At 47.1% G+C, this 22,503-nt stretch overlaps 1 protein-coding gene across 2 annotated transcripts; it reads right to left on the minus strand.

The window, feature by feature from the left end:
* Positions 1-6,521: 6,521 nt before the first annotated feature.
* Positions 6,522-11,859, minus strand: SALL2 (spalt like transcription factor 2). 2 transcript variants are annotated; one of them, XM_036844829.1, is made up of 3 exons: positions 11,569-11,831; positions 8,347-11,165; positions 6,528-7,637 (listed from the first exon to the last, which is right to left on the minus strand). In XM_036844829.1, the coding sequence occupies exons 1-3, from the start codon at positions 11,633-11,635 to the stop codon at positions 7,332-7,334; spliced, it is 3,192 nt and encodes a 1,063-aa protein (XP_036700724.1). In that variant the 5' UTR covers positions 11,636-11,831; the 3' UTR covers positions 6,528-7,331. The 2 variants fall into 2 exon arrangements, with proteins under 2 accessions (XP_036700726.1, XP_036700724.1); XM_036844831.1 differs by having other exon boundaries at positions 6,522-11,165; positions 11,569-11,859.
* Positions 11,860-22,503: the final 10,644 nt, after the last annotated feature.

The raw sequence follows: 22,503 nt of genomic DNA on the forward strand, positions 1-22,503 counted from the left end.
CTTCTTACTTATACCAAATCTACAAGTATCATGTGTAATACACTAAAATAGAGTCCTCAGGGAATTCCTTGGTGGTCCAGTAGTTAGGACTCTGCGCTTTCATTGAAAACGGAACCGGTTCAATCCGCGGTCGGGGAAATAAGATACCACAAGCTGCTCGGAATGCATGCATGCACGCATGCATAAGTACATACATACATACTCAGAAGGAGGCACTAGGGGGCTCCTGAGGTTCTGGTTGAGCTGTGTTTCTTATTCTGAGAGCTGGTTGTATGAATACGTTGTTTGTGAAAATTAACTGAGCCAAACATTTTGGTACGTGCACTTCTCTGTGTAGTAAACTTAAAAACTTCGTTTTTTTAATGACGTCCTCTGAATGGAAGCATTTGAGAACCACTGATTTATCAAGCCTACGGAATGCCAAACACTGCCAGAAAGAACTGCTTAAGAAGGCATGGCCCCTGCTTTCAGAGCTTCTGGTATGGTAAAGGAGCTAGGACCCAGTTTATTGATATTGAACCATCTTTACAGACTAAGGCAGCACCGAGCATAGGCTTAAAAAACAAACGTGATTGCAAAGAAGGGAGGACTGCAAGCCCAGATGACCCTTTGGCAAGGAGGTGACATCAAAGTTCAGGCTTGGAGTGACAGCTAGTACTTCAGTAGGTGAAACTATAGGAAAGAATTCCAGGCTAAGAACATGATAAAAGCAAAGGTCTAGACTAGATGTAGAAAAGCATGATGCATGTCGTGCTGACCCAGATTAATTTTGCTAGAACACAGAGAATTATATTTGGGAATTTGGGAGAATATTTGTTTCCATATTTGAGGCCAAATTGCAAAAGGTGCATGTTACCTGAATAATGAGCTTGCAATTTATTCAGCATACAACAGGGAACATTTTAAGGTTTGTGAATAGGGAATATTTTAGGGAATCTGGTGTTCTGGTTGAATTGAGATGGGGAGAAAAGTTTAGAGATAGGGAAAATAATTAGTAGCCTATTGTAACTGTTTGATGATAGGACCTTTAAGTCAGAAGCTATCTATGTATAGTAATGGAAAGAAAGGGGTGAATATGAAGGGAGACTACTGAGAAGAAAGATGTATGTGTTTTGGAATGTGGCAGTTTCATTAATTTATTCAGAAAATTTTTATTGAGTGACTACTATGTGCTAGGTACTGTGGAGATTTAGTAGTGATCAAAATATCCATTTCCATATCATTTTCTGAATTTAAATTTACCTAGTAGATAATTTACATTGTCCTTTGAGATGTGTACCTTTATATATGAGCATTGAGATAGAGGACACAGAAATGAATATGGGCTCATATGAGCATATCTGGACATTTAATTCTCAGGATTATACTTAATTAGAAGCAAAAAATGCCATCTTGCTCAGCCGAAATACTCTTGGCAAAGTTGGCTGATGTGAGATCATAAAACACTACTTCCAAGGGCCTGCTCTACCTAAGGTTTTTTTTTTTTTTTTTTTTTGGCAGCAACCGGCGGCACATGGAACTTACCTGTGACCAGGGATTGAACCCACATCCCTTGCAGTGGAAGGCTGAGTCTTAATCACCGGACCACCAAGGAAGACCCTACTTAACAGATTTTGCTTCCTTTTTTTCTTTTTTTTAATAGTTTTTTGTTTGTTTTGTTTTTAATTTTATTTATTTATTTTTGGCTGTGTTGGGTCTTCATTTCTGTGCAAGGGCTTTCTCTAGTTGCGGCAAGTGGGGGCCACTCTTCATTGCGGTGCGCAGGCCTCTCACTATCGCGGCCTCTCTTGTTGTGGAGCACAGGCTCCAGACGTGCAGGCTCAGTAATTGTGGCTCATGGGCCTAGTTGGTCCGCGGCATGTGGGATCTTCCCAAACTAGGGCTTGAACCCGTGTCCCCTGCATTGGCAGGCAGATTCTCAACCACTGCGCCACCAGGGAAGCCCGGTTTTGCTTCCTTTAATAACCTGGGTCTAACAACTACCCTCAAGAGAGTTGACAAGGGATGCTTTGCACTTTCATTTGGGATATATTCTGTGTGGCCCTATGTTTAGACACATGTATTATTACTGAAGTAAGATAATCCCATTATTGCTCTATTAGAGAACTGTTAGAGTTAATTGTTCACAAATCTGAATCACTGTTTCTTTCAAGGTTCTTAACACATAGAAAGGAAATATATAGAAATTATATAGCAGTAAAATTAAATCTTGGGAGAGAAAGACAGTACTAGATATAGCTTTGTAGAAGATGAAGGGGGTTGATTCATCTTAAAGACAGATTTCCACAGGTCAACCCTTAAATTCATAAGCATTTTTGTCTAGGAAAGGAAGGATTTTTCTAGTGGAAGAGATTCAGTCTCTGGTAGAATTCGGGGTACCTAAGACCTGGATTGCCTCCTCTCACCTACAGAGGAAGCCAAAGAAGGAGTACAGGTACCCCTGAAAGTCAGCCAAATTAAGGGCAGCTCCCAGAAGTCTTTGCTTTCATATTCACTTTGGATAAATTATTACAGTAGTAAATTAGGCAAATTTTAGGAGCACAGGAGGGCCACTTAGCATGATCTGCTTATAGAGGGATTTTTTTCTAGACTCCTCAGGACCAGTTTTCAGCCCAAAAGAAAGCCACTGCTTTCTTGTATGGCCACTCTTAGCCAGTCTGTATACAACAACCCTGAGCAGTACAGGAAGAAGGAATCTCACCCAGACCTCTTCTAGTCAAAAGAGTGTAAGCCTAGTTGTGAGTAGATGAGTGCTGCATGCACTACATTTCTTAACTTTTCCTCCTATCTGCTGTGGTAGACTTTCCAGAGTTAACCACAACAATAATGGCTCCCATCGCACATGCCCTTATGCAGTGTGTCTTTGCCACTCTTCCCGATAAGAGGTAAAGCTTGTTTCCCCTCCTCTTGAATCTGAACTGGTCTTCTGACTAGCTTTGGCCAAGAGAAAGTGGCAGAAGTGATATTCTTTGAGTTTCAGAGTCTAGGCCTTAAGAGGCCTTGAAGCTTCTGCTTTTGTCGTCTTGGAGGCCTAGGCCTTCATGGAAGTCCAGTTATCCTAATAGCTAGACCATTTGAAGAGAGAGTGAGGGAGAGGGAAAGGGAAAAGGAGAGGGAGAAAAAAAGAGTGAGAAAGAGAGAGAGAAATCCTACAGATTGAAAGATGTCAAAAAGAGGCCCTGGAGAATGAAAAACTAAGGAAAGAGACTCCAACATTTCAGTCATTCAACCGAGGGGCCAGAGGTGAGTGAGGCCATCTTGGATCCTCCAGCCCGAATTGAAGCTGCTGAGTGAGCTCAGCCCTCACCACATGGAACATAGACAAGTCATCCTGCCTGAGGCCTGTTGGGACAACCCATGGACTCACAAGCAAATACATAATTATTGTTTAAGACACTAGGTTTTGGATGGTTTGTTACACAGCAGTGGGTTACTGAAACATCCACAGTATTGACCAAATACTGCACTTCTTAACTGGTTCTTTGGTCAAAATTTCTTTTTTTCTTCACTTTTGTCCTTACTCATTTTTTTAAATTATATGATCAAAAGCAAAGTGTCCATTGGGGTTAGTAAATCTGTTGTTAAATTAAACATTAGAAAAGACAAGGAAATGTAAAGGGAAGTCAAATTTGGGTCCAATGGAGAAACGCTCATGTGAGTTAAGTTTGTTTTGGGGATCAGGAGAGGGATGTTCCTTGATTTACTGAGAAGTTCCAGGGACGGTATCCAGAGTCCCAGGGGCAGAAATTTGTGAGAGATGAAAATGTGCCAATAGAATTGAAATCTTTTTTGGGAGTGACACGGGTTGAAATCTGGGAGAAGCAGATGCTGAGAGAGTCAGGAGTCCAAAAGTTTTATTGGGAAGTAACACCTGTAAAAAGATAAAGGGAAGAAAATGGGATTGGGCAGGGAGAGCTGTCCCAAGCTGTCATGACAGCTCTGCCAGACCACTGGGGAGTTCCATAGCAAGAATCGTTCATTAGTCCCATGTTCCCTGGGAATGGCTAAGCCCTGTACCACCCACCACGTTGCTTAGCCTTTGGCCAGGGGTTTGGAGAACAGTAGGACAGCTGGAGGCTGTCAGCTAACCAGGTTTCTTGCAGCTAGGTAGCCAGTTCTTTCTTAAAGGGACATCTCTGAAGTAGCACACCTCTGTATCTGCCACAGGGGACTTGACGTACCTTATGTAGGTTCTTATATGGTAACTGCCTCGGTCCTTAGGTTGTCATATGGATTCAGTTAATATATCTCAGCATGGTTATTATGAAAACTGAATGTAAGAGAACTGTACGTCCCCGCCCCCTTCTCTCTCTTTGTAACATGAGTTAGTTATTTCCCTTTCTGGAATCCCGCAGGCCACTGTGTCTATCACAGTATTTACTACCATGATATAAAAATATGTTTTCATTTTTCTTCTTCCTTGACTGAGCTCCCTTAGGGGCAGAAGTTTGTTTACCTTTGTATCTACCCAACACCTGGTCTCTGAAACAAAATAAATCCTCAAAAATTAACTGAATGAATGAGTGAAGAAGCTGTCTCTTGCTGCTTATAATAGTGATCTTTTTATCCATCTAGTTTGAACTGAATCCGCTATGTATATTTCAGGTAAAGCGTTTCGCAAGCTGCATTTCTTGACATATTCATTTCAGCAGGTTAGAGTTAATTCACCTTCCAAAAGGATGATCAAATGAGAAGTGCTTGAGAGTAAGAAATGGTGGGGTTGAGGGTGGGGATTGGAAGGGACTGCAAGAAGGAAGAAACTGAAGGCTCTAAGAGAGGAACAAATTAAAGGTGAAGAGAGAAAAATAAAAGTTGTAGGTCAATGAAAGAATAAAAAGCAGGAGAGGAAAAAGAAGAATGAAAAGGAGACAGAAGGGAAAATAAAGTAGAGCTATGAAGGAGTGGGGTGGGGAGTCCAGCTCAGTGCTGACCTGCCCAAGGAAGCACCCATTAGTAGAAGCCTCACTGACAGCTGTTACCATAATGGGAACTGGCATCTAAAGAGAGGGCAAGTCTAGTTTAATTAGTTAAATGGCATTATCTATGTCCAATGAGGGTAGGGGAGGTAAAGGGAATAGAAGGATTGGTGACCTACCCCCTTCCATAGGCTGAAAAGAAAAACAGATTTATAAAGCTTTGGTAAGGAATTAAAGAGACAGGAGCTCTTTCTTCTCCAGCCGACTTCACAAGATTGCCATGTCCTATTCATTAGTACCTTTAAAGCGGGACGGGTTTAAAGTTGCCTCCAGGAGGCAACTAGAATCAAACCTCTGTTCTTTACCTTGAATCGAGCCAGTAGGTTTACTCACCTTTTCCCTTCAGTCTTCCAGGCAGCCTCACTTCAGGAGTCTTTAGTATGGAACAGGAAGCAAGCACCATTCCTGACCACTGGTGGTTAGCACTGAGACTGGGGTTCTGCCGACCTGGGTTCTTAATCCAGTTCTGCCACTGATTGGCTGAATGTCTTTAGGCAAATCATTTTACCAGTCCCATCCCTTTAGCATGTGGTTTCAGTGATATAATCTTACAAACGAAAAAAAAAATTCCGGAGAATGTTCTCTTTAGGAAAGCAAGGTCTTAAGGGTCAAATCTGAACCTTACCATGTTGTGGAGAGACAAAACAAACAAACAAAATATATACATATATATATATGCTTCATTTCATTCTCCCACTCCCAATGTACTTCCTCTGCTAAGAATTCTCCTTTATATTATCTTGTTGGTAGAAATTACTAGGGTTGAATTTTTTTTTTCTGTTTATAACATCAGACCTCAAGTATCATCAAGATGAATTCATCTTGGTTCTGCAGATCAACGGATGTCAGTTAGGCTGGCCTACAGGTCAGGACAGATAGATAAAGAAACAGCTTTCGGGCTTCCCTGGTGGCACAGTGGTTGAGAGTCTGCCTGCCAATGCAGGGGACACGGGTTCGACCCCTGGTCTGGGAAGATCCCACATGCCGCAGAGCAACTGGGCCCGTGAGCCACAACTACTGAGCCTGTGCGTCTGGAGCCTGTGCTCCGCAACAAGAGAGCCCACGACAGTGAGAGGCCCGCGCACCGCAGTGAAGAGTGGCCCCCACTTGCCACAACTAGAGAAAGCCCTCGCACAGAAACGAAGACCCAACACAGCCATAAATAAATAATAAATAAATTAAAAAAAAAAAAAGAAAAAAAAGAAACAGCTTTCAACCTCCAAACAAAACAAAACAAAAAAAGTAAAATAAAATACAAAAGCCTGGTGGTGGAAGGTTCTAGGCAAAGAGAAAACCTGGACAATGGCTGTAAACAGTGAGCAAATCCCCTACCTTTTGAGAACACAAACACCATTTCTAGAAGGAAATTACATTCACTGGAGGTTGTTTTAGGACAAGGCTGAGCAAATTAAATATTTCAACACCATATGTTCAGCTTTGGCAGGAGATGTAGGTGGGAAGGGAATCTCAATGTTAGGGAATGCTCATATCACACCCCAGCTGGCTATTTAGTCATGAAATAAGGAGAAACACACAAATATTTGGTTAAAACACCTTTAATGAAAAGGGAAAGACACTAACATCTCCGTTGTCTGCTCTTCACATTTTACTATGTTAGGAAACTGGAGCCTACACCTTTGGAGGAGGAGCCATCACTCAAGCCAGTCAATAGCAGAACCCTCACTCCCTCCTCCTCAGAGCTCCTGTTCCAAATGATCCTATGTTAAGAGTAAATACTACATCTCATTACAAAACGGAGAGGCAGGGAGGACAGCACCTAGGGCTCATCTCCCAAAGTCTGGGACTCTAAGAACCAGACAGCGGCAAAGACATAAGCCCTGGTCCGTGGACAGGCAAAATGGGAAGGAAGTGGACCTTGAAAGAGGAAGATGAGGAAAATACAAGGGGCCAGGGAATAGAGGAGGGAGTTATCTAAAACTAGAAGCACACTAGTGCTAGGAAGTCCCCCATGATCCATGGTGCACTGCTGCACACTAAAGTCACCATGAGTTCAAAAGAACATTCATGACACCCGTCGACCCATCCAATTAAGAGTTTGAGGTCCCCTCCCTTACATCACACCCCTTTCTTAATCACATAGCTTCTCAGCAAGCCCTATGCTTTAGCAACACTCCTAAACTCTCCATTATTCCTTCAGCTAACCGTCATCAACAATGCTTGTTAAAGATATGAACTTCACATTTCCTTCCCCAAAATATCCGTCCCATGGGAGACCTCTCAGCAAGAAATCCACTTGTTTCCTAACTCAGAGGCAAGGGTGAAAGATATGAGAAGCTCAAAACATCTTGGCATATTAACCAGCCAACACCTCTGCCTTAACGTGACGAAGGCACATTAGTGCCTTACTACTGGGAAGAGTGTCCTACGCCCTTCGTTTCTCCCTACACCCTGGGGCTGAGCCACCAGATACTGATATTGTTGCATCTTCACTGTGGCACCTTCTGGAGCAGGGGGAAGGAGAAGAAATGTACAGTTTGCTACTTCTCTTCTATGATGGGCTTTCTCAGGCACTGTCTTGGATGCCAGAGGCCAAAAGAGGAGGAGGGGGGAATCTCTTCTCCTTGGCTTCTCTGGATCCCATTGCTGGAGGCAACTTCTCAGCCACAGTTCCTGGGCCAAACAGCACTGGTGGTGCAGGGCCTGAAGGGGTAGTGGAGATGGAGATGGAGCTGGAACTCTGGGGCTTGGTGGGCAGGTCACTTGACAGGAAAGCCGTGTCCTGGTTTCAGCAAGACAGGGGGCCCACCCTCACCAGCTGGGCAGGAATGCCCTGGGACAAGAAGTCCTGCAGGTTGACCTGGTCACCAGAGAGGAGTGGCCCTAGGCCCTCCAGGGACAGCTGCTGGCCCCTTCGGGCTGGGCTATAATTCCAAATGTGGGTGCTCAGATGCACCTGCCAAAGGGAAAGGGAGAGGAGAGGGTAGAAGGGTCATTCCCAGGGAAGGTGGAGAGGGTTCTTCTTGGGAATGTGAAAGCTGTAGAGAATCTATTTTCCTCAGGTACAATGAATGAAGAGGAAAGAAAAGTTTCTCAGGGGGCCATCTCCCTGTAAGCACAAGGATTTCAAAGCTCAGGGATTAGAGAAAAGCCATTAGGGACACATCAATATAAGAACTCAGAGAAATAGACAAATAAGGGCTCACAGATCTTGGAGGTCCTCCTACAGAGCTCTCAGTTTCTTCCCCCCGGGTCAAGGGGCAGCAGGTTCAGAAAAACAGGCTCATGGGATCGTGGGGTCATCTTTCCGGGGAAAGGGGGAGAGCCCTGGGGAAGTGATGGGGGGTGAGCAGCCAGGGACCAAGGAAAGAGCAGCAATATTCTGAGGGCCGTGGGGGGCAAAGGGCTGTACCTGGTGGTGAGCCAGCAGAATATGCTTCTTGAGGGTAGCCCGTTCGAGAAAGCCCTGCCTGCAGAAAACACAAGTGAAGAGCGGCCCCTCCTTGGGGTGGGTCTTCTGATGCTCCTCCAGAGCTGCCTGGGTGGGAAAGGTCTGGCCACACACCTCACAGGCCTTTCTGCTACTGCTCTCTCCGGGCTCCTTTCTCATCGCTTCCTGCAGGCTCAGCTCCTCCACCAAGGTGGGGCTGCTGCCTTCCCCTTCTAGGACCAACGCTGACACTGGGCTGGCGCTCCTCTCCGGTTTGGCCCCCTCTTCTGTGCCTCCTGCAACATCACTGCCGCCCTGCTCCACTGGCTGCGTTCGATCCAGGCTGTCAGGCGGCGGCGGCGGCGGCGGCGGCAGAGAAGGCTGTTGAATCGTTTTCTCATTACTGTCCATCTCCTTCCCAGCTGTGGCCACTGCCACCACAGTTCCCACTTCCTCCTCTGCCCCGGAGGCCTCTTCTGAATCACCACGCACTGATATCGCCTTCTCACCTCCACTCTCGGAGCCTCTCCCTGCCAGGGAATCTTCATCAGTCACGTCTTCCTCTTCTTCGTCGTCCTCTTCTTCCTCTTCGGACAACTCCTCTTCTGGGGATGGCTGCTGGGATGGCTGCTGGGGGAAGCTCCCCGCCCCAGAGACTGCAGACTGCTCAGGGCCGTTCTCCTGGGCAGTTCCCCCACCTTCAGGGAGCGTGGTACCACCGTTGGGGATCTGGCCCCCCAGGTGCATCCGAACATGCTGCTGCAGAGTAACAGCATTGGTGAACTTCTTCTGGCAAATGGGGCAGGAGTTCTGAGCCCGGGCAGCTGGACTAGCCTTGTGGCCCACGAAATGTGCACGCAGATTGCCCCGGGTAGAGAAAGCTCTGCCACACACTTTGCACTTAAAGGGCCGCTCACCTCCATGTTGGCCGTAATGCAGGCGCAGCGCTCGAGGACAGCTCAGCACGCGGAGACAAATGACACACTGGTTAGGTCCCGATGAGGCTGAGGATGAAGTTGCAGGGGCAGAGGTTGTGGAGGCTCCCGAAGCAGTAGAGGCCACTGCCACGGCTCCCTGACGGTCAATCTTCTCTACCAGTTGCTGCAGCTTGGAGGTCTCAGAGGGTGAAGCCCCCAAGGGCTCTAGCACATAAGGAAAGGGGAAGCTACCAGTGGACTTAAAGTGGTTGGTGAGCAGGGCCCAGCTGGGTAGCGAAGTCACCAGCTTACTTAGCTGCATGCGGGTTGCTGTGCCACTTTCTGCCACCCCGGCGATGGCCGAGCCCTCGCTCCCGGGTGGGGTGTTTTCATCAGCTTTACTCTTTGGCTCTACCGCTTTCATGAGCACGAACTTATTGAAAGCAGGGAGCGCAGGAGCCGTGGCTGTGCCTGCCCCGGTGGAGAGCAGCGTCAGGCTCTCTGTGGCACTGAGTGCCGTGGTGGAGGCCACCAGAGGCTTGCGTTCCACACCGCCACCTGGCACGGCCGCCTCCTCCTCGGCCTTCTCTGGCGGCACGGACATACCATAGGGCAAGCCGCTGCTGGTGATGACGTAGTCCAGATGCTCTGGTACCGGGTGAGGGTTCATCTGCACGTGCGGGTACTTCTCCCGATGCCGGTGGAAATGCACTTTGAGGTTGCCACGCGTGGTAAAGCGGTTGCCACAGACATTACACTTATAGGGCCTCTCACCTGTGTGGGAACGCAGGTGGATCTGCAGGGCACTGTCACTGCCAAATACTTTGGCACAGAAGCGGCACTTGTGCCGTCCACCGGGCTTCTCCAAGGGACCCATCAATTCCCCATAGCCCAGCTCACCACCTCCATTCTTTGGCTTCAGGAGCCCTGGGGAGGCAGTAGCCTCGAGGCCCCGGGCTGCCCCAAGACACTGTGCTGCCAGTAGTCCCGTGGTGCCTGGGAATGCCAGATGAGGCGAGGCAATCAGCTGATCTGTGCTGCCTGACAGGGCCGGGGAGGGGGCAGGGGTGGGTTTGTGGCTTCGCCCGACCCCTCCGGCAGCAAAAGGGTGCTGTGACCCCAGTGGATGATAAAGGTGGAAGAAAGCCTGCTTGGGTGTTTCCGCCCCTGAGGAGGAGGAGGTGGAGGAAGGCGCCAGTGTCTTGCCAGTTTGGACAGGCTTGATGGGGCTGAAGAGGGGGAGCAAGGGCTTGGTGGAGGAGGTGGCGCCTGTCCCAGGTAACTCGGAGGGGCTGGAAGGGGTGCCCACCGTCTGGCCTAAGGAGCCAAGTAGCAGCACCTGCCGGCAGATTTGCTCCGTCATCTGCATCTGATGGATCTGCCGCTGCTGCAGTACCCGGAGCTCTTCCAAGATCAGAGGGATGTTCAAGTGGCCGCTGCCTACACCTGGGGGCGGAGGAGGAGGTGGAGGAGGGGGGGGTGCAGGAGTGGATTCTGGAGGTAATGGAGTTGCTCCTAGCTTAGGGCTGGCCAAGATCAGGCCCCCACCTCCCCCAGCTGCTGTACCTGTGGCAGCTACGAGAAAGTGCCCCGAAGACTCCTCTCCCCTCCGCTCTGGGCCCCAGGTGGGATCCGTGGGTACAGAGGACCCGGAATCCGAGGGGTTGCTCTGCTCGGCCTCCATGACCTGGGGACTGCTGTGGCCCTCAGGCCGGGGTTCAGAAGAGGTCGAAGAGTTGTTGGGGTTCTCCTGGCCCCCAATTATCACCATTACAGGGGGGTCAGGAGAACATGCGTTCTGGTGGGCGAGGAATTCAGCTGGGTCAGTGAATTGTGCGCAGCACTTGGCACAGACTTGGGGGTGGTCCTCCTCGCTAGCATCACCTGGGGAGAAGACAAGGAAAGAGCGTGGGTGGTGCGGTTGGGATGGGTATGCAGAGGCTGTAATTAACAACGAGCCCAGTAACCGCTAGTGGGGGTGGGGAGATGAGCTCACTATCCGGCCGTGCAGGAGGCTAGAGCTCAGTGCTGTCCCGCCTGGACAGGAGACTCGCCAGCACTGGGGGCCAGGAGGGAGGGGGAGCGGTGCATGCACAAGCTACTCCCCCCTCCACCCACCCACCCCCACACGCCCCCACCCCCCGGCCACTGGCGGGCGCAAGGACTGGGTGTGAGGACCGGGTCCTGTGCAGAGAATCGTGCCTTCTATCTCGTCCACCGAAAGTCCTCTCCCCGCCCCCAGCGTCCCCTCCACCCCCACCCCTGCCCGGGCCGGGCCCTACCGCACCTCCGAGCTCCGCCGGCTCCCCGCAGGGCCCCCCGAGACGAGAGCTCCTCCCGGCTTCGTGCGCCATGGTTGTGTGGGAGGTGGAGGGCCAGGTGGAGTGGGAGACAATGGGTATCCGGATTGGGGGAGGCGGCAGTGGCCGCCGGGGCTGCGGCAGCTTCTGCACCCAGCGGCCCAGACTGCGGAGATGGAGATCGGCGGCGGGGGCAGGGAGCGGCGGAGGAGGGGGAGGGGAGCGAGGAGACGCGGAGGAGGGGAGGAGCTGGAACGGGAAAGCTGGGAGAGGGGAGATGGGGGAGGAGCTGCTGGGGAGGGAGCCTGTGGGGAGGAGCTGCTGGGGAGGGAGGCGGGAGCTGGAGGAGGAGGAGAGAGGGGGAGCGAGCCCAGAGCCCGGGAGGGTTTCCGGAGGCTCAGTGACAGGTGCTGTGGGGCATGGCGGGGGTCCACCTTTCCTTACCCTCTGCCAGCTCCCCCCATCTCCGGATGTCCTTGCCCAGACCTGCCCCCCTCTCCCCCCTCCCCCCCAACCCCCCAGCAAGCTCAAGGGGGCACAGTAGGAAACACAGCCTTGCTCAATAGAGCAAAGCGATAGGCTTCTCTTATTTTCCTTTGGATAAAGGATCCGCTGAGCCTGGAAAACGTGGGCTCCAGAGAGGGTGGTCTGAGGGCCAGAGCGGGAGGGGGATCCCAGAACACCCACCCTTACCTACACATACATATCTGGTACCCCCCAGATACCCCAAGTTTTGTCCTGTTTTCCTGACCTCCATTCCCACCCTACCCCCACCCCATCCACAAAAGAAGTTTCTCAGGGTGGGAGGCCGCGAGGTAGAATTTCCAAGAAAGTCGTTTCAGGACTCCTCTCTGCGTAACACTAAGCCCCTTTACTCCCCGCCCCTCCTCCCCCAGAATAATAGCTGAATGCGAGTTACTCCACAGATCACCCAGCCCACACCTAATTTATAGAGTTCATGCTTATTTAAGGGGCCATCTCCTATTTAGTACCCTCTTCTCTACCCTTCTTCTTCTTCCGTTGTCTTTCTCTGGCAACACAGCCACTACCGAGGACGGTTGGGTTTGGGGAGATGCTAGCCTGCAGAGGCCTACGGAGGCCCACCTAGCTCTAACCTGGGGGGAGGGGAGCTTCTCCTGAAACAATGGGGAAAATGCAGGAGGGAGTTACCAAGCAGCCTCTCAGCGCCTAAAGCCCCTTTTAGCCCCAGCCTGGCTTGAAGGCCTAGGAATGACTTAACACCTGCTCACCAGCACGGAGGTGGCCTCCTATTCAGAGAGAGGATAAGTAGGGATAAGATGCCTCCTGGACCAGGTACTCTGCATTCCCTTTCTACCTTGAAATGAGTCTTAATGGGTTTCCCACTTCCTTAGAAGAGCTTATCTTACTTACAGGAAATGACCACAAGTCCTTAGTTTTGTGGTTTGCCTAGGCATCAGTAAATCCACATCGTTCTAACCCCAGTTCCAGTCTTGTCTGGCTGATACATTGAGGCGTGGTGCTCAGTCACACCATGCTATGCCACCATTTCCTCTTTTGTAAAGTGGTAATATTGCAGCTGTGCTATCTTCATCAGAGAAATACTGTGGGGATAAAATAATATGTATATATGGGACTTTAAATTTTGGGAGGAGTCCCAAATATTATGAATTAGAGAATTTATATTGTCAGTGGCAAAACAATCAAAATAAAATACATATATATTAAAATTAGATGTTTTCATGTTGCCTATTAATTTCTTATTTATTTATGTATGGCCAAGCTGCACAGCTTGCACAGGACCTTAGTTCCCCGAACCCAGGCCCTCGGCAGTGTAAGCCTGGAGTCCTAACCACTGGACTGCCAGGGAATTAGCAATCTTATTAATTTCTGAGGCTGATATCATTGGCATATATCAAGGGTAGGAAGTCTTTTTTGGGGGGAGCTGAAACAATGTAATATTAGTAACGTCCACTTTCATTGAAAACATTGTACTGAATTATGTTTTGAAACTTCAGATAATCACAAGGGCCTTAACACTGTGGACAATGGCTCTGAAACAGATGAGCTACATACATGCTTCCAGGCCTGACCCTGACAATGAGGGAGAGGGGGTTCTATTTCAATAAGGCAAGTCACAGGTTAACGCAATGTTGTTTATTTTTACAGATAAGAAAATGGAAGCTTGGAGAGGTTAAGTGACTCTTCCAAGTTCACACAGTAATTCAGTGAAGCAAGCATTCACAATTTTGACTCCTGTCCAGTGCTTTCCCAAGCACATCAACATTGTGTGGCTTCCCTAAGCTAGAGAAAGGGCCCTGTGTGGCTCCTACCTGACATTTGCTCTCTGGCCTCAGTAACGGAGAGGGAATCAGATGGAAGCTTTCTACTGAGCATTTGTTAATTAGCATTGAACATTTGATATCAAGTTGCTGTTTTGTCAAGTCTTCCCACAAGAAAAGAAATCCTTTTCTTTTCATCTTCTCCTGGGAAACACTGTCCCCTTTCTTGCTCTTTAATGAAACTTGCTTTCTGATGCGTAATTTGATCTGGGCTCTTCTTTAAGGTAAATTCAGTCCCTGGTGAAAGGTGACGGATCAACAGCCACCTGTAAGAGGAAGCCTCTATTTCTCAGCACTTTGCACTCACTGCCTATCCTGAAAAGGGGGGCAGGATTCTTAGGCAGACACAAATGAAGTCATAAACACAGGAATAAACTAAGCTGGTAATGGTGTCCCTAGATAGCAGATAAGGTGAGGTAAGCTATCCTGGGTTACATGCAAAGTCTGGGGTGGACATAGGACTGAGACAGGGACACGCTTGTTTAAATTTATAAAGAGCTGAAACGACAAGGAAAAAGGAAACCAAGTGACTCTCTAAACCTGGTAACTCATTAAACTTGGGAGAGGATGGCTGGGAGAACAGAGAGAAATTGGTGGGTAGCAGGGTGGTAGAGCTGAACACAGGTTCTCAAACTTTGCTGCCCATGAGAATTACTGGGAGAGCTTTTAAAAATCCCAATGGCCAGGCCGTACCCTAGACCAATTAATTCAGATTCCCTGAGGGTGAGACCTAGGCATCAGTGTTTGTAAAGCTCCTCAAGTGATTCTGATGTACAACCAAGGATGAGACCCACAGTACGTATCAGAGGAGTGCCCTCCCCATCAAAGCTTCCACCCTGCTCCTCACAAATCTTACCTGTGCTCAACTCGGCCAAAATTAGGACGTAGGCAAAATGAGTTGCTCAGTGCAAAATCTTCCCGTCGGGTTCCCTCTCTACTCTGACCACAGCTACACTTCGGCTCTCTTGTATCCTGCTTCCAGGAACAGAATTTGACATGATATACACCTGACTATGAATTTAAGTGACTGTATTGCCCTTCCCAGGGTATGTGCATCTTGAGCCATACTTCCAATTGTAAGATGAAAGTCTCTGTTCTACACAGAGGTCAAGCATTATCCAGCCGTTAAAGAAACAAGCACACTATGTAAGCCCCTGCCTAAACTTAATGTTGGACCAACACAGATTGGTAGTGTCCACAATTATGAGTTGATTCTGTAACTGCTGCTATAGATAACTTCTAAGGGAGAATGTCTCATCTTCTCTTCCTCACTCCTCTCTCCTAAATACATACACATACTCCTTTGCTATCCACACCCAGTAAATGCACCCTTGGCCTGTGCAACACAGTGGACAAACAGGCACAAAGATTTATACATCTGGTGCTAAGTGAGAAAAATATATTTGTTTCCAGAATAGGAATATCTTAGATCAAACACAAAAACAGGTTTTTTTTTAAAGGACGTTTTTCTGATATCAAAGGACTCGGCACTTGGTATGAATGGCACTTGGAATTCATACCATCTTGGAGCTGGAAGGGACTTTAGAGATATGACCTCTCATTAAGCACAGTTACTGAGAGCTCCAGCCCTGAATCAGACGAGTTAATGTCCCAGCACTTTCTAATCTTTGTGACCTTGGGAAAGTTTCTCAATTTCTCTAAGGCTTGCATTTCTTTTAAAAAATGGGGGTATAGCCACAAAAAGGAATGAAATTCTTATACATGCTACAACATGGGTGAGCCTTGAAAACATTATGCTAAGTGAAATAAGCCAGACGCCAAAGGACAAATATTGTATGATTCCATTATATGAGGTCCCTAGAATTGGTAAATTCATAGAGACAGAAAGTAGAAGGGTGATTTCCAGGGGCTGGGAGTGTTGGGTGAAGGGAATGGGGAGTTATTGTTGAATGGGTATAGAGTTTCAGTTTTGCAAGATGAAAGAGTTCTGGAGATGGATGGTGGGGGTGGCTGCACAACATTGTGAATATACTTAATGCCACTGAATTGTATGCTTAAAAATGATAAATTTTGTTATGTATATTTTACCGTAAATTTAAAAAATTTAATGGAGGTAATAATAGCAGAGTTGGGAGGAATAAACAAGAGGAAATATATAAAAGGCCTAGCATAGTACCTGACAAATAGTAAATGCTCTGCAAATATTAGCAATGAGTATTATTATTTAAAGACTAAAAGCTGAAGCTCTGGCAGAAGAATGGGCCTGCCCAAGGTCACAAAGCTTCAAGGTACAAGCTGGACTGAAAACCAGGCTTTCTGCTTCCTTATCCAGTGCTCTGTTGCACCCTCCCTGAGTTACTTTCTATCTACTCAGAAATGTTTTCTTTTTCACCCAGGAGTCCCTAGGGCTGAAAGGCTCAGGGATCAATACCCTGAGAGGCATGCTCTCTACCTCGTTTTTTTTTTTTTTTTTCCTACCTCCAGTTTTAAAGAGAACAGAACCCTCAAAACTCTATTTTTGCCTTCTTTCCCCTTTTGCTGCTCTTGTTGTCTGCCAACTGCCATTTCTCCCCCTAGGTCTGTTTGGCTGTTGTCCTGGTTTCTCCTTCTCACTAAATATCTGGGTTTCTGATCGTTTCCTTTATTTCCCAGATGTACTAGTTTACATTTTCCCTATTCACATCCCTTATGTTCTCTAATCCAGATTTCTAGACTCTGTAGGGGAGACAGAAATTTTTTTTCTCTCCAGAGTTTTTAAGTAAATAGACTATTTCCCTCTCATCACTTATGTGCAATAACTATTCTGGTAGGTTTTGGTGTTCTGGTCAGGGAAGCTGAGCAGAAACAGGGCGGGAAAACAGGTTTTTCGGACTGTGCCTTGGTGATATCTTAGGTCACTGCAGAGATGAGGCTTTTAAAATGTGCAACAAAGGCTCAGCATTTGCTTGTCACATATGGTAAACATTGCTTAAAAGAAGGCAAAGACTCTTGAAAACTTTAGTGGCACCCTAGCTTACTAAATAAATGTCTGCTGACGGTCATGATGAAGCCCATAGTTCCACAGGTACACCTGTAAAAGGACACGTGTAAGAGCCCCAGAACAAGAGCCCTCCCTACCTAATTTTGGGGCATGCAGAGCAAGAAACAGTCTCTGGGGCAGAAGGAAAACTCAGGAGCCTGAAGATCACATAAATGAATAGAAACCCTATCTATATATCTTATAAAAGCAGGAAGGATTTTTAGATTTGATCAAATATTAGCCACCTCATCTTACAAACGAGACCCAGTGACACGCCAGGTCATACAAGTAGCCCAAGGATCTTTCAGTCTCTCAGGAGAATTCTGAAGGCAGATCTTTCTTAAGGTTACTACTGCTTTCTTGCTCCTTAACATTTAGGTTTTTAACTTTTATGGCTCAAAGGCAAAATTTCAACTGAAATTTGTTGCTGCCATTGAGTTCAAGCCTGCGCTGTTTCTATGGGGACGGCTCTGCAGCAGCGTCCCCGTGCCCCCAAGTGTTCACAGCCACAAGTGGGAGCTATAGTTCAAGGGGCTGGAGAATCCCCTCAGGGCAGTTGTGAAAGATTTCTTGTGACTCCCTCCCAGATTCTTCCTCAGCCGTGGTATAGGGAATGGGTGAACTGAGGATGTGGGAAGAAGAGAGAAGGGGGGAGAGGAGAGGATACCTCCGGGGTGGAGGGGATTCAGCATTGTTCCACAATCTAACCAGCAGGGGAGCAGGACTTTAAGGCAACTCTGAGGCTCTGGGGGAAGTCTCCTGTAGAGCAGGAGGAGGAAACATCCGGCCTGCAGCAGCATTAAGGGGGGGCTAATGTGTCCCAGGAGGGAAGCATGTCACCAGCATGCCACCTCTTAATATTGGCACAGTGGGATCCCAGTAAAGCACTGACTTTGAGGGGTATGTGTTCTACCCAAAACACAATATGTCTGTTAAGGTTGTTCCGCAGCGTGTTGTGAACTGATTTGATCTCAAGTCCTTTTTTACAACAGGTGGAAAGGTAAATTTAATCCATGTTTTAGTTTTAGCCACTACAAATACATTATCCTAGAGCTTTTCATGGCACACATCTCATAAAGAAATGCTGAAGTTTGCCAAGAGTCTCCCGAGCTTTGGTCATATTTCAGCACTTACAGGAAGTGCACTGTACTCACATATAATAATAATAATAATAATAATAATAATAATAATAATAGACTTCCCTGGCAGTCCAGTGGTTAAGACTTTGCCTTCCAATGCAGGGGGCGCAGATTCGATCCCTCGTCGGGGAGCTAAGATCCCACATGCCTCACGGCCAAAAAACCAAAACACAGAACAGAAGCAATATTGTAACAAATTCAATAAAGACTTTAAAAATGGTCCACATCAAAAAAATCTTAAAAAAAAAATACATATTAAGTACTTATTTATGCTAGGGACTGTGCCACATGTATTAAGCACTTATTTATGCTAGTTATTTTTCCAAGTGTATTAACATGTATTAACTGAGTAACCTAATGAGGTAGCTAGTATATTCATCCCCATTTTACAGATGAGGAAACTGAGGCATAGAAAGGCAAAGTAAACCAACAAGGTCGCACAGCTAACCAAGTGGTGGAGCCAGGATTTGAATCCTGAAAGTCTGCCTTCAGAACACTTGTGCTTAATCCTACACTGCATTGTTGGGTGAATCAACCGTTTGCTAAATAAATAGTTTATCCCTGAGCCAGGACTTTCAGACTTTCACAGTGTGAACATATGTAGCCATACCAGATTGTCCCAAACTTGCTCGATCCTAAGAATTACCTGGACATTTGCAAAGATACAGATTCCCAGACTCTAGCCCAGATCTACCCACAATCAAGCAAGCTTGGAAAACCCTAGTTTAGGTGGAGTGAGCACCACTAGCCCTAAATGTCATGAAATCTAGGTTTCTGTCCTGACTATGCCTCTGTTTCTGAGACTTTGGGCAATGTCACTTCTCAATACTTTAGTTGCTCTGTTGGCTGCCTCTTACTTATTGGAATGTTATAAGAATACATGAAAATTTCCCCCCTCATAAAGAAAATCTGTTACTTAAACAAATGATCATATCCCCATAAAATGATATGAATGTATCAACAAGTATGTTAACTCATACACTGTTTTTAGCTTGGCTTTCCTTGAAACACAAACCTAAGCCCCTCATCCAGAACTTTCCTCTAGCTTCTACGCCAGGTGACACAGATACACACCCCAAACCAGGCTGCATCTGACCGACATTAGCTCTCTCCCTCTGGGAGCTCTGATCTGTTCTCTGCTCAGCCCAACAATGAGAAACTTTTTTCTCTTCTCCCTCAGGGGACCCTTCACGTTTATCCAATTCATTCTCTTGCAACCCAACTCTCCAGAAAGAAAAGGGGGGAAAATCCCACCCCTAAGAGACGGTCTTCAGGTCTGAGGAGGTTACTTAGCAACGGCACAAAGACCATTGAGCAAAGGGGGGGACCTGGGGAGAAAACTCTTGGGTGGGGAGACAGAGCCAGTTTGAAAACTCCATTTCATCCAGAGAAAAACAACACAGAAAACACAAACATAATCAACCCTGAGAAAAGCCAAGCGAGGCTTCTCCCCAGCACAGGTCATCTCCTTACACGCTGCATCTCAACTCTTTCAACCCCCCAGCGACCAAGTTCTCCCCCTGGTTTCGCCCATGGCCCGGGTGCCCTCCCCTTGCCCTGGCCTGACCCACACAGGCTTGGGCTCAAGGCCCCCCCCCAACCCCTCCCCGGCACCCACCGTTCTCAGACGCGCTGGGACCTTCGCAGTCCGAGATTAACTGTTGGGGTTTCCGCTGCTTTCGCCGAGACATTCCCGGGTGGAGAGAGGTGGGACAGGGAGGGGCAACGCTCACTTAATCTTAACCGGGGTGACCTGGTCTGGTCTCCCCCTTGGGTCTGAAGCCAACTGATGCCTCTCCCCCAGTGCCAATCACTGGGAAGCAGAGATGTTCTCCCTTCCAAGGGACAGACAGACAGACAGACAGACGCGCGCGCTCTGATTCTCTGTCCCTGACTCTCTCTCTCTCTTTCTCTCTCAATCTCTGCAAGTCTTTAAAGGGGAGACGCCCCCTTTTTTTTCTTCAGCTTCTTCCCTACGCTTCTGCAGCTCCCATTGTAAAAGCAAAAATCCTAATCTTTCCGCACACTCTTTTCTTTTGTACTGCAGAGGAAAGGATTTAACCCTCTCCTCCCTGCCCGGGCTCCCGGCCTCTCCCTGTGCTGTCTGTTCAGAAAATGTCCCTCGGTTGTTTTTCTAACTCTTCTTCTAAGCTCTTCACAGTGTTTTTTGGTTATTTCATGATTCTATGCCACCTTGTTTGATGATGGGACTGCTTCTGAGGTATAAGCTGAAATGAGAACTTTCTGGTATATCCTGATTATAAAAGGCCAAGAAGTCAGCTACCTGCCAGTCAAAAATGAGGATGTGAAAGGCTGACAGAAAGATTGAGTAAAAATGGTCATTATAATAATAACTTAATATATGTAGATCTCTTTATAATTTATAGGATATTTTCGTGTACAGGACATATTTTGAGTATTACAACTTTGAGGTTAGCACAGCCGGTTTTACTACTCCTATTTATAGATGATCCTCTTTATAGATAAACCGAAAGGCTCAGTGAGGTTAAGTAACCTATCCAAGATTGCACAGCTATGATGCAACAGAGACAGGCCTGCAAGCCAGGTGTATCTGACAGTAGTCTAGCGTTTCTTCCCCTCTATATTGTTAAAGGTACAATATGCCACCAGACTCCTAGTGTGAAAAAAAATAAAGTGATTGATCTTAAGGAATCTCATTTAAAATAGTGTCTCTTCTGTCTCTCCCACTCCTGTCCAGCTCCCAGGGTTGAGGGATGCCACCTTTGAGAAGATGATGTAGATGAGTTCTCTGGTACTTCAGAGTAGAAGCTACAAGGAGGCACTTTCAGCTCAGTATAAAGGAACTTTCTAAAGTGTAATGGACTCTCCAGTAAATGTGTGAGCTCTCTGTAATATGTTCTCACAGAGGCTGAAAACAGTTGTCAGGGATTCTGTGGAAAGAATTTCTTTGTGGATGTGAAGTTTGACCTTTAAGAATACATCATTTGGCAACCAACCAACTGGATCTCTCCTGTTCAGCTTGCACACTTAAGGGTGATTGGTTTATTGTTCTTTAACTTCTGACCTTGCTGTTCCTCCCTGAATTTAAGGTACCACTGTTACCCCTGGGCATAGAATATCCAGATATGCCCTATCTTCTAGCTTTATGCCTAGGTCCTCTCTTTTAACCTTATTTATCTTTTACTCTTCTGGCTAAGACAGCATCTGAAACACCATCTGTTAGGAAAGTGGGAATGATTTTCCCCTTTGGAGTTAAGTGATGCAAATCTCTGATGGCTGTGTCTTCAGAGAATAGCAAAGCAAAGCTCACTCAGTGTTGGGTGCAAACTTGAAGTTTCCGTCATTTCTTCCCTTACGCAAGTCCAGGCTATTTTGGCAATACTAAGAAAGGGAGAGAGAGACAGATGGTAGGAGGGTTGCTGGTGATAAATGAAGCAGGTACCACCATCTGAAGAGATTTGGAAAGCACTCTGATCTTTGCTTTGTAGTTCACTGAATCGCCATTATTTTCCCAGTCCTTTGGGGTCAGGACCTTGAGTGGCTCCGTCATGGTCAACCCTTGGAACTCTTGCTGACATTGTCTCATTCATTCTGTTAACCTCCCTGTGGTAGACAGGTGCAGTTATCACTAGGCTATTGTAGGGGAAATGGGAACACTGGGGCCAGGAAAGCTTCTAATTTCTCAGTGGAATAGACTGGGTTTTGTCACTCGTTCATTCCACTGTTTCCATCTGTACTTCCTCTTTGAGGAAAAGAAATGAGAGAAGGAACATAGCTTTCTGCTTTTCTCAGGAATCTGGAGATCTCCAAGGGCAGATCTGGGGGCCCAATATTCATCTCTTTACTGAATCTTGTCTGTCTGGTCTTTTCCTACTTTGGTCCACCCTCCTTCTTGCTGGCCTTATTGTGAAAGGAAGGGCTCTTTCCCCTCCTCTCCTTTCTTCCGCCCTCCCCCATTTACCATTTTTTCCTTTTACCTCTCCACTGTGGCCTCTTGACCTCCCCACAGAGTTACAAAAGTAAAATCCTTGAAGAGATGCTGCTGTGGGAATGTTAATGAGCCTTCCCCACAAAGGGGCAAAGACTTTACTTCACTGAGTTGGAAAAAAGCCCCTTTGAAAAGGGGTTTCTGTGTGTGGTGAAGTGGAGAGGGGAGGGGAAGGAGAGAGAGGGAGAGAGAGGGAGAAAAGAAGGGAGGGAGAGAAAGAGCAAGAGAATGAAAGGAGAGAGAGAAATGAGAGAGAGAGAGATTGAGAGAAACAGCAGAAGAGAATATTAAAACAACACTGTTCTTTCTTTAATTGGTGATTTAATTTTGGGAAAATGTTCCATAGTCATTTGACCTCGTAAACTAAGCAGTTAAGTTCCCAAAAAAGCTGAAGAGGCACGCAAGGGCGTTGAAGATAATAAAGGATGGGAAAAAGGGACTTATGCTGGCACCCTGTCCCCAGTTCCTTCTCATGTGTGGGAGACTGAGAGGCTCTAGTGGGGGAGGATGTT

Source organism: Balaenoptera musculus, chromosome 2, assembly GCF_009873245.2.
Source record: "Balaenoptera musculus isolate JJ_BM4_2016_0621 chromosome 2, mBalMus1.pri.v3, whole genome shotgun sequence".
Classification (NCBI taxonomy): Eukaryota; Metazoa; Chordata; class Mammalia; order Artiodactyla; family Balaenopteridae; genus Balaenoptera; species Balaenoptera musculus.